This window comes from Haematobia irritans, chromosome 1 (assembly GCF_050003625.1).
Source record: "Haematobia irritans isolate KBUSLIRL chromosome 1, ASM5000362v1, whole genome shotgun sequence".
NCBI lineage: Eukaryota > Metazoa > Arthropoda > Insecta > Diptera > Muscidae > Haematobia > Haematobia irritans.
Window position 1 is genome coordinate 167,061,764 of NC_134397.1, and position 13,123 is coordinate 167,074,886.

At 36.4% G+C, this 13,123-nt stretch overlaps 1 protein-coding gene across 1 annotated transcript in view; it reads right to left on the bottom strand.

Moving 5' to 3' along the window:
- The window catches only part of side-IV (sidestep IV transmembrane protein), a 440,483-nt gene that overhangs the window by 8,776 nt on the left and 418,584 nt on the right, over positions 1-13,123 (bottom strand). The window contains exon 16 of the mRNA XM_075292078.1: positions 3,441-3,835. Coding sequence (XP_075148193.1) covers positions 3,441-3,835 — 395 coding nt within the window. The remainder of the gene's footprint in view (positions 1-3,440; positions 3,836-13,123) is intronic.

Consider the following 13,123-nt stretch of genomic DNA (forward strand, 5'->3'; position numbering starts at 1 on the left):
TTTTTATACCCTCCACCATAGGATGGGGGTATATTAACTTTGTCATTCCGTTTGTAACACATCGAAATATTGCTCTAAGACCCCATACAGTATATATATTCTGGGTCGTGATGAATTTCTGAGTCGATCTAAGCTTGTCCGTCTATTGAAATCACGCTAACTTCCGAACGAAACAAGCTATCGACTTGAAACTTGGCACACGTAGTTTTTATTGCTGTGGGTCGGATGGTATTGCAAATGGGCCTATCGGACCACTTTTACGTATAGCCTCCATATAAATCGACCCTCAGATTGCGGAACCTCTAAGAGAAGCAAACTTCATCCGATCCAGCTGAAATTTGGTACATGGTGTTAGTATATGGTCTCTAACAACCATGCAAAAATTGGTCCACATCGGTCCATAATATATAGCCCCCATAGAAACCGATCCCCAGATTTTACATTCGGAGCCTCGCAAAACTCATCCGATTCCGTTGAAATTTGGTACGTGGTGCAAATATATGATCTCTAATAACCATGCAGGAATTGGTCCATATCGGTCCATAATTATATGTAACCCCATATAAACCGATCCCCAGATTTCACGTCCGGAGCCTCTTGGAAGAGCAAAATTTATCCGATTCGTTTGAAATGTAGTAGGTGGTGTTAGTATATGGTCTCTAACAACCATGCGAAAAGTGGTCCATGTCGGTCCATAAACATATATAGCCCCCAATATAAACCGATCCCGAGATTTGGTTTGGGAACCTCATGGAGAAGCAAATTTCATCCGAGTCAGTTGAAATTTGTGCTAGTATATGGCCGTTTACAACCATGCCTAACTAGGTCCATATCGGTCTATAGTTATATATAGCCCTCAGATAAATCGACACATAAATTGGTCCATATCAAGTTCATAATTGTATATGGCGCCCATATAGGCGACCCCCATTTCAATTCTGCCTCTCTAAGTACCGTGCAAGAGTCCATATCGATTTGTAATTATTTGTAGATTTACCTATATATACCCTGTTTTTCTAATATATACCACGTATGGACTAACTTATAATTTAGAAGACGATGTTAAGAAGTTTTAAAACACCTTACCATCTGTAAGTATTACCACAACCCAAGTAATTCGATTGTGGATGACAGTCTTTCGTAGAAGTTTCTACGCAATCCATGGTGGAGGGTACATAAGATTCGGCCTGGCCGAACTTAGGGCCGTATATACTTGTTTTTACTTTATTGTTCAAAAACAAAAGTTGTCGTAAGTAATAGAATCTGTTTACATTTGTTGGAATTGGCTAGCTTTCGCCAGAATTATGGCTTTCAAACGAACGACAAAGCCAACACTGCACTGCACAAAAGTGGTTATGCGGTATTTTGGCATATTACAGGGGAAACGCCGTTTTGAGATGAACGACACTTTGGTATATTTTAGAACCAACCTTACTCTGCCCCAGATGCAAAAGTCAGACGGATTGAGGTCACGTGATTTTCGTGGCTATTGTGTGGTAGATGAAGATGAAGCGAGGAACCTCTATTTAAGCCATTGGTTTACGCGTGGTGATGGTGCTGAGTCCTATTACATGGTCCATACTTTGCGACCATAATGTTTGCTTCCCAGGCCTTTAATACTGTGTTTAGGACATTTTCCCGATAATTTTCAGCATTTATTTCGACCTCACTGTTGATGAATATGAGCGGGATGCGACCATCGGCCGGTAAGATGGCTTATGCCATGAAAGTCGGCGGCGGTTGAGTTCTTATTACCTTTTCACCGATGTGTGAATTATGGCCATTATTCCCACGCCCTCCTGACTTTCGTCATACTCTACTTGAGTTGTTCTCCAGACTTTTTCTTGTCTTGGTCACTCCATAGTATTTTAGTCTGACCATTGCAAAGGTCAAAATAGCTTTGTCTTCCGCACCCAGTTGCCTTTAGCTTGGAATAAATACAAAATTTCTTAATATCTCATTGACATTATACTTCCAAAATTCACTTTACCCAGAACTCAACTGTCATTTGCCTTATAAAAAAGGGGTTTCAAATACACTTTTAGTAGATTTCAAGCCTAATGTGAATGGGCTATAAGGGAAGCTCTTGAATCCAAGTAAACTTTGTTCTGGGTGTATTTTCGATTTGTCTTTAGTATATTTGAACAAATTTTAAATTAAATTTCAAGCACTTATAAGAAAAAATACTGCCATGTAATTTCAAACATTTTCAAAATATTTGGTTTCACAAATTTCTCAAATGAGAAATTGTGTAAATTTGATAAAATGTTACTTTAGTGTTTTTTGTTTGTTTTATTTAATTTAGTGTGACACCCTTGCATTTGAATAATAACTTTATATCGAACTGCAAAAAATAAGTCCATAACGAATGTTACAAAATATGCACACATTGCTAGTTCATAAATGTGTAAATCAATAAAATAATTATGCAAAATATTGATATATGCACCATATACTTAAATATTAGCTTTGAAATAATTTGCCAAACATTTCTTTTTTGCTTCTGTTGCAATAATTGCTGTCATCGATGGTGACAAAACAGATGCCTGAACACTTAGCACGAATGCACAATTTTTATAATTAAATGCATATAATTGAATTTTGTTTTTGTTATAATAAATTGCAAAGCAAAATGCTATAAGCATTTGTTTGAATATTCTGAATGGCATTAAAATTAGATCAATTTACAGCTGAGCTAATATTTAGAGAAAAAATGATTTATTTTTAGTTTTAAATATTAAATCAATAAATTTTCCAATTAAATTTGTATCTTTATTATTATTATAATTAGAGCAACTATAGAAGGTTATGAATGCCAAGAGCCAAAAATACAAGTAACAAGGACATTGAAAAATAGCATAAATGCAAATGGACTAAACAAATTTGGTAGATACTGAAGTACAGTGTGCCAGTTTTGGATAGGGTGGAAATTGGACAAAGATTTCTCTAAAAACTTAAAAGAAAAAACTCTTAAAAATTAATAAAACTGTTATCTCCAGCTAATTTCCCACGATAAATTATAAATATATAAAAAAATTTAAGTAATGACTTTCCTCTCATTACTCATTTTGTTATAATAATTCCCCAGGCAACTTTATCAAAGAATATTATTGGATTTTCGTTATTCAAGTTAAGTGGGTCAATATTTTTGTTTTACGATTAATAATTCAAAGAAATTATGGAACATAAAGCTGAATTATTGAACGTTTTCATTGATTTCATACTTAATTCATTTCATTCGCTCTCCCTCTCTCAACACAAATTCTTAACTAGCATTCAAACCAATTTAAGTTTATTCACATTGAAGCACTTTTTCCACAATGCTATGAGGACTTTTCCAATTACCCCATTGCAAATTGTGCAAAGTCGCCGCAAAAATGTTTTGACCTTCTGTTTAATTCTTCAAATATATGCCTAATGACTGGCTCTTTCAAACTTACCATATTGATTTGGTATGACATCTGGATCGGTGTCATCACCTTCAGGCGGATCGCCCATCATTTGCGGCGATTGGCGATGATGATGATGATGATTTTGGTTAGTTGACCTTAATGTCGATGAATCCATAATGCCGCCCATAATACCACTGCCACCCAAACTAAGACCCGATGGTGATGAGGGACCACCACCACCACCTCCGCCATTACCAACACCCGCGCTAATAACAGCCTGAAGTTTTCCATCACCATTTGACTGTAACAGACTGTGATGGGCCTGATGATTGTTCTGTTCATAATGATTATGATGATGATTTGGTTGTAATGGATCCAGTTGGCAATCGGAGGGTATTGAAAGCTGCGTATGTTTTGTGGGTTTCAAATTATTATCGTTTTGCCTGCAAATATGACCAAAAAACAAAGATGAAAAATTGGGTCATTAAGTGATGCTTTTATGAGGATGTATGTGGTATAAATGTTTGTGAAATATACATATTTTCTTAGTGTCAAGGAAATTGTTTACATAGCATTTTCACTTCAAATGGAAACTTTTTTAAATGATGAAACCTTTTTAGTTTGAAAATATTTTTTTTAGAATTCAAATGACGCTTTTGTCTCACTATAATTTGGAGTGGGGGTATTCTAACAATGTCATTCCATTTCAAACGCATCGAAATATATATTCTGGATCGCGCTAAAATTCTAATTCGATGTGATGATGTTCGTCCGTCCATCTGTTGAAACCACGCTAATTTCCGAACAAAACAAGCTATCGGCTTAAAATTTGGCAACAGTAGCTACTAATCATGTAGGTCGGATAATATTGCAAACGGACCAGCAGCCATATAAACCGTTCCCCACACTGAAACCGAAGTATTGTCGAATGCTATTTTTGCGTCGCTGAGAAGATAGATTCTTCTGATAGAAACCCAGCAAAAAACTTGCTGAATTTTCAGCAGCTTTGTAAAGGAAGAAAAGTCAAGCAGCACTTACCCTTGCAAGGAATTCATCGATGAATTTATAAAGAAATGTCCCACTTAAATGCGCTTCTTCTATGTATGAATATCAACGCTTTCACAAATACAAAATATGGATGTGGAGAGCATGAAATCGTAACTTGCCACATAGTTCGTAAGAAGTCGTGATAAAATACACAAATAATTCTTCTTTACAGGAGTGTAACTTTGTAAGCGAGAGACGAAGCACCCACTTACCCTAGTGCAACTCAGCTGCGCCAATGTCAGCACTATAATTATTTACATATTTTATGTATGTTGTTCGTCGTATATGTGTAAGATGAAGCGATGTATTCTGTACTGGAAATGTTGTGAGGACACTATAATTTTACTGATTTCAAATTTACAATTATTTTTTTGCTGGGAAGGTTTATTACTTGATCAAAAGTTGATTAACTTTTTACTTAGAGTTAGGAGATTCTACACGGAAAAATATCACCAAAATGTATCCAAATAAAGAGTTAATTTAATCTGAAAACTTTTTAAATTAAAAAATTAATTGATACAATTAACTTTTTAATCAAACTAGAAACATGAAGTCAAATAGAAGAAGAAAGAAAGGATAAAAGTAATAGCACACACAGAAGATGTGGCTCTGGCAGTCAAGGGAAAATCCCCATCCACAATTAAAAATATTATTCAGATAGCCCTCCAGAAGAAGATGTGGCTCTGGCAGTCAAAGGAAATCCCCATCCACAATTAGAAATATTGTTCAGGTGGCCCTCCGGTTGACTGAGAAATGGGCGAAGGAGAATTGCCTAGGAGTAAATCCTACAAAGACTGAACTATTCATGTACGGCAAGAACGCAAAATTCCCATGGTTAAGCCAACACCCATAGAAAAAATCATCAATGGCATGTACGTTTCAAAACGATCTGTTCATGAAAGTGAATCAACACACATGTGGTGTCAAACGGAGATCAGATCGTCTCAATCTGACAACGATAAAATAACACCATGCGTTGTCAAAACAACAACCAGCGTTCATGATCTGAAATCGTAAGGGTTACGAATTTATAAAAAAAATCCGCTATCGTGACTCGAACCTGGATTATCGGCTCCATACGCGATAACAGTCACCTTAGCACATTGCACCACCGACGGAGATGCCATAAGAAAGTTTAACCAAACTGAAGGATTTTTTCATGGCAAAAGAAAAGCCAAAGCCGCTCATGAAATCGTGAATGCCCGTGGACGAAACAGTGAACATTCCGTTTTGATTATCCGTTAACGTTTCCGTTTCATTTTGTTACCGTCCGTTTATGATTGTGATCATGACTTTTTCTATTTGTAAATCTTCTTGAAATTACCTTTGGTGATGTTCAAAACATCTTGGGGTTATATTGGACCGGAGGATGAAAAGCCACGGAAGCCTTAACCTCATGCAAAAATGCAATAGGGAACAAGTATATACGACCGTAAGTTCGGCCAGGCCGAATCTTATGTACCCTCCAGACCCCCATCCACAATCGAATAACTTGGGTTGTGGTAATACTTATCGATGGCAAGGTTGTTAACGGCCATATACTAGCACAATGTACCAAATTTCAACTGAATCGGATGAAATTTGGTAACACCACGTACCAAGTGGTGACACCACGTACCAAGTTTCAACCGGATCGGATGAATTTTGCTCCTCCAAGAGACTCCAGAGGTCAGATCTTGATATCGGTTTATATGGGGGCTATATACAATTATAAGCCGATAATGCTCAATTTTTGTATGATTGGGGATCGGTTTATTTGAGGGCAATATATATAACCATAGATCGATATGGACCTAGTTAGGCATGGTCCATATCGGTCTACGGTTATCCCAAATCTGGGGATCGGTTTAATTTTTGCATAGTTGTTAGAGACCATGTAGTAACACCACGTACCAAGTTTCAATTTTGCTCCTCCAAGAGGTTCCAGAGATCAAATCTGGGGATCGGTTTATATGGGGGCTATATATAATAATGTACACCCAAAGAAATTTGTTAGTAGGGACAGCAGAAAAGTCTGCTAAAACAGCAGAAAGTCTGCTGAAAAAGGGACAGCAGTCATTGTTTGCTGAAATAGCACACATTTCCTGCTATTTTTGAAGCTCGATTACACTAAAACATGTTTTATTTTGGCTAAAACAAATAAAAATGTCAATTTAGGAGCTATCCTAACATAATTAACATAATATTTTATGAATATCTATAGTATTTGACCAAAAATCTGAATATTTATCGAATTGAGGCATAACAGCAAACAAAATGTTTGCTGATCTTATTTAGGAGCTTGTAAGTATATTACAGTGCAAAAATATACCAAAAACTACTTTTGGTTCTTAAATAGGCTTTGGGGAAAATTGTATAACCTAAAAATTTTATAAATTGTTGTTCACTACGCCCTGAAGTACAAAAATTTAACAGCAGACATCGACTGCTGTTTTTAGCAGACTTTTTTCTATGAGTGTACCGATATGGACCAATTTTGCATGGCTGTTAGAAACCATATACTAACACCACATAACAAATTTCAACCGGATCGGATGAATTTTGCTCCTCCAAGAGGCTCCGGAGGTCAAATCTGGGGATCGGTTTATATGGGGGCTATATATAATTATCGACCAATATGGACCAATTTTTGCATGGTTATTAGAGACTATATACGTACCCCATGTACCAAATTTCAACTGGATCAGATGAATTTTGCTCCTACAAAAGGATCCGGAGGTAAAATCTCGGGGATCGGTCTATTTGGGGGCTATATATAATTATAAACCGATATAGACCAATTTCGGCATGGTTGTTAGAGACTATATAAGTATCCCACGTATCAAATTCCAACGGGATCGGATGAATTTTGCTCCTCCAAGAGGCTCCGGATATCAGATCTGGGGATCGGTTTATATGGGGGCTATATATAATTATGGACTGATATGAAACAATTCCTGCATGATTGTTCGATACCATATACTAACATAACGTACCAAGTTTCAACCGGATCGGATGAATTTTGCTCCTTCAAGAGGCTCCAGAGGTCAAATCTGGGGATCGGTTTATATATATAATAATGTACCGATATGGACCAATTTTTGCATGATTGTTAGAGACCATATACTAACACCAAGTACCAAATTTCAACCGGATCGGATAAAATTTGCTTCTCTAAGAGGGTCCGCAAGCCAAATCTGGGGGTCGGTTTATATGGGGGATATACGTAAAAGTGGTCCAATATGGCCCATTTGCAATACCATCCGACCTACATCAATAACAACTACTTGTGCCAAGTTTCAAGTCGAATTTGTTTCCTTGGCTCAATTTTAATGAGAAATGTTTTTATAAATACAAAGCTTTTTCTGGCTGCATTTTTTCTGATATTGCGTCAATATAAAATTCACTTTCCTGTAATTTTGGGTACCTCACCCGGGCTACCAATTTCAAACACAAGGGTATAATTGGTTAAAATTTGGCTATTAAAGCATTTATAGTAATTTCCGAATGCTAATTTCATAAATAAATTTAAGCCAATGGCAAATACACGTTTCTGAAACTCTATATTTTCTATGGAAAAAAAGCTGGAAGTGCCTTGTGCGTTTGCTCTTTCCTACCGTATTGACAATGTAATAATATCGAAAGCAAAGAGAAAATATCAATTTATGACAGACTATCTATTTGTGAAGTTTATTTTCCCAAAAAGAAACCGAATCTAATAAATATTTGTACATTTTGCCAGGAAAATTATATTAAGAACAGAAAAAGCCACAAAGAGATAATCAAAGATGTAATATTTAGCACATATCTTATTGGTATCCTTCATATAAATCGTCCAATAGCTCAGCATCTGTCTCAACTTTTAATGGCAAACATGACGCCTACTCATCAGAATGTGTAATATTAAATAAATTAACCCAAAAACTGAAGAGTGGGTGTTCTCGAATGGATGTTGGGGGGGCCAACGATCCATCTAATGTTTCCAACAGTTTTTTTCTAGTTCTACTTCATTGTTAGAGGGTAGAGAAAGGGAGGAGGGGGGGGTGGAAATAGGGAAAGGAAACTCACAAATAAACTCTCTAAATGTTTGTCGTTGACAGGATATGCCAGCAAAGCCACCCACCTTAAAGCATTAGTCCTCAATAAGACCTATTGATCCTTTATGGTGTTGCTCCGTATAGTGACCATCAACTAAACATGGACTCGAACATAGAGCATACACTATATTTGCTTACGCTTATAGTCTGCACAAACAAAAAATCGAGGAGGAAAGAGGAAAAAATGGCCATTTATTTCTATTTTTCATATAACACCCAAAAATTGTACTGTGAATGGTGTTGGTCGGGTATTGGTCTGGTGTTGGCTATGCCTTTCGGACATAAAAGCCAAACATCTACAAAAAACACCGTCCATAAAAATTAAAGGCTTCCTTTCACTTTCCGGTCAACACGGAGCACCCATCATCCTCCCGCCTAGTCAGCCTTTCTCCCATGCTAAACGGAAACAGACTATAGAGCATGGGGTGAAATTTGGTGTTGCTGTTGAGTATTCGATTACATTTAATTAAATAAAATTACCCTAACAAAATGTTCATTGTGTGCGACTTTTTTCTTTTTCTTTTTCTTTGTTTTTTTTTTTTTTCGTTTTCTTCGACATGGGTCCAAACTGTTCTTAGACTATTGAAGTTTTTGTGCTTCATTGAAACATAGACAGTGCTGAACTGGGGGGCTGTTGAATGCTATATTCTCTATTAGGAAACTAATACTTGTGACATTACTGAGACTACATATTATATATTGGGGTAATATGTAGATGTTGACAATAGCGAAGAATTAAAAAAAAGTACTCGTATACACGGCCGTAAGTTCGGCCAGGCCGAATCTTATGTACCCTCCACCATGGATTGCATAGAAACTTGTACTAAAGACTGTCATCCACAATCGAATTACTTGGGTTGAGGTAACACTTGCCACCAATGTAGTATTACAATGGACTGAATAGTCTAAGTGAGCCTGATACATCGGGCTGCCACCTATCCTAACCTAACCTAGGTTAAGTAACCTAACACTTGCCGATGGCAAGGTATCTTAAAACTTCTTAACACCGTGTTCTCAATTGTAAGTTAGTCCATACGGGGTATATATTAAACAAAAAAGACCGATTTAATACGTAAATACTTCAGTTTGACAAAATTTTCTATAGAAATAAAATCTTGACAAAATTTTGTATAGTAATAAAATGTTGACAAAATTTTTTATAGAAATAACATTTTGACAAAATTTTCTAAAGAAACAAAATTTTCTATAGTAATAAAATTTTGATAAAATATTCTATAGTAATAAAATTTTGACACAATTTTCTGTATTCATAAAATTTTGACAACATTTTCTATAGTAATAAAATTTTGATAAAATGTTCTATAGTAATAAAATGTTGACAAAATTTTCTATAGAAATAAAATTTTGTAGATAATTTTTGGGGATCGGCTATATATAACTATAGACCGATATGGACCAATTTTGGAATGGTTGTTAGCGGCCATATACTAGCGCAATGTACCAAATTTCACCACGTACCAAATTTCAACCGGGTCGGATGAATTTTGCTCCTCCAATAGCTCCGGAGGTCAAATCTGGGGATTTAAATGGGGGTTATATAATTAAGACCAGTATGGACCAATTTTTGCATGGTTGTTAGAGACCATATACTACCACCACGAACCAAATTTCAACCGGATTGGATGCAATTTGCTTCTCTTAGAGGCTCCGCAATTCAAATCGGGGGACCGGTTTATATGGGGGCTATATATAATTATGGACCGATGTAGACAAATTTTTACATAGTTGTTAGAGACCATATACTTACACCATGTACCAAATTTCAGCCGGATCGAATGAAATTTCCTTCTCTTAGAGGCTCCGCAAGCCAAATTTTGGGATCGGTTTATATGGAGCTATATGTAATTATGGACCGATGAGAACCAATTTTTGCATGGTTGTTAGAGACCATATACTAACAGCACGTACCAAATTTCAGACGTATCGGATGAAATTTGCTTCTCTTAGAGACTCCGCAAGCCAAATCTGGGAATCGGTTTATATGGGGGCTATATATAATTATGGACCGATGTGGACCAATTTTGGCTTAGTTGTTATAGACCATATTCTTACACCATGTACCAAATTTCAGCCGGATAGTATGAAATTTGCTTCTCTTAGAGGCTCCGCAAGCCAAATCTGGGGATCGGTTTATATGGGGGCTATATATAATTATGTACCGATTTGGACCAATTTTTGCATGGTTGTGAGAAACCATATACTAACACCATGTGCCAAATTTCAACCGGATCGGATAAATTTTGCTCCTCCAAGAGGTTCCGCAAGCCAAATGTTAGCGTCGGTTTATATGGGGGCTATACGTAAAAGTGGACCGATATGGCCCATTTGCAATACCATCCGACCTACATCAATAAAAACTACTTGTACCAAGTTTCAAGTCAATAGCTTGTTTCGTTCGGAAGTTAGCGTGATTTCAACAGACGGACGGACGGACATGCTTAGATCGAATCAGAATTTCACCACGACCCAGAATATATATACTTTATGGGGTCTTAGAGCAATATTTCGATGTGTTACAAACTGAATGACAAAGTTAATAAACCCCCTTCCTATAAAAAAGAAACAAGAAAGGTGGAGCCGTCTATATAGTATCCTACACCACCCTATAGACCAACTTTCTTGGTCCAATCTAAAATCGGTAAGTATTTTTGTGGAAATATATCTAAACTTGTGCCAATGTCAATCAAATTCGAAAAAAATAGAATGTGAAATGTACTCCCTGTAGCAAATACCGCTTAAATTCGCATGAAACTGTAGACACTACGTTCGTATGAAAGTATGTCCTTAGGCGTCTATGGGAGCTTAGTTAAGTCCGTAGCGAATTGGTCCAAATTTGGTTCTTTTTGCAAATGGAACAACAAATATTTTGTATATGCAACATTTCACATAAATCGAAGTGAAGAGATATATCCGGCTATATCTCAACCTGAAGTGATTTTTACCAACAACAATGGGAGCCACCTTAGTGCAATGGTTAGCATGGACGCCTTGCATACACAAGGTTCGATTCCTGCTTTGACCGAACGTCAAAAAGTTCTTCAGCGGTGGATTAATCCATCTCAGTAATGCTGGTGACATTTCTGAGTATTTCAAAGCTTCTCTAAGTGGTTTCACTGCAATGTGTAACGCCGGTCGGACTCGGCTATAAAAAGGAGGTACCTTGTCTTAAGCTTAACATGGAATCGGGCAGCACTCAGTGATAAGAGAGAAGTTCACCACTGTGGTATCAAATGGACTGAATAGTCTAAGTGAGCTTGATATATCGGGCTGCCACTGAACCTAACCTAACCAACAACAATACGAGAGTTGCCTTTTATATTTTGGGGATTGGCCAAGTGACAGCACTATCGTAAAGCTTGACATTTTTGAGGTTATACGAACTCAGAATGTTTTGATATACGAGCGCTACTTGCGTTTTTTACAGTGACCCAGCAAACAAAAAAATGTGTAGTTTTTCTAAAGGCACAACTTTAAAAGCACTTCTAAAAATGTCCTCTTAAAGATGTTCTTTATTTGAACTACGCATGAAGTTATTTTATTTATTTTTTTATAACTCGCTTGTTTCATATTTTTAATGGGTAATTTTAATTCATTTTGTTTCAAATAGGTTAAAAACAGAGCAAGAAGAACTATCATGGTACAAATTATTTAATTTGTCAAAAAAAAAAATCTAAATCCATTCTAAAAAAAATTCGAATTTTTGAAAATATTTGAGGTCAAACTTTTTAGACAAGCATTAAAAGCATAAAATGCATTAAAAATCGTTAAAAATTATTTATTTGGAAAAACATCACAAAAATTTTCAATTCACATCCAAAACACTGAATCTGGATCACACCTTAAAAAGTGATGCAGATTCAGTGCAACGGCTGTTGAAATGATGGACGTCGTATGATAAGCCAATTTTGCATGATCAAAAAAGAAAATTTTTACTACTTTTTTGGCGACGTTTTTTTGCTGGAAATTTACAAGATTCATCTCGCCCAAAAAACCGTATTAAATCGGTGAACATATTAGTGCGAGTATTTTTTGAAGCTCCAATCTTCAACGATGTTATGGTGAATTCAGCCGAGTTCGCAGGTCGTTGACGAATTTCGTGAAGGTCATCCAAAATCATTTGTTAATATTCCAAGATCGTCATGTGACCTATCTTGAAATTCAGACAACCTAAGGCATTAGTGAGACCTGCATATCTTGAATATGACATGAATATTTGATCGTCAAAAAATTTTTCGCGTTTGATCCCACATAATTTGTCAATCGCTAAAAAATGCTCGTGTCGATTAGTCAAAAGAAATGCTCCAAAAAATTATCGAAACACGTATATGACATCGTGACAGGTGATGAATCGTGGATTTACACGTATGAATCCGAAAGTAGCAGCAGTCGACTTTATGGGTGTTTCAAGTTCAGCCAAATCCAACAAAAGATGCTCGTGTACGAAGCAAGTGATCATCTATTTTTTCCGGAAAACTGGACATGTCGCAATCGTATCACTATAATAACGCAGAACAGTCAATTCCGAGTGCTACAGAAAAGTCAGAAAACCTAACCGCCGAAGATGGATCACTATTCACCATGACAATA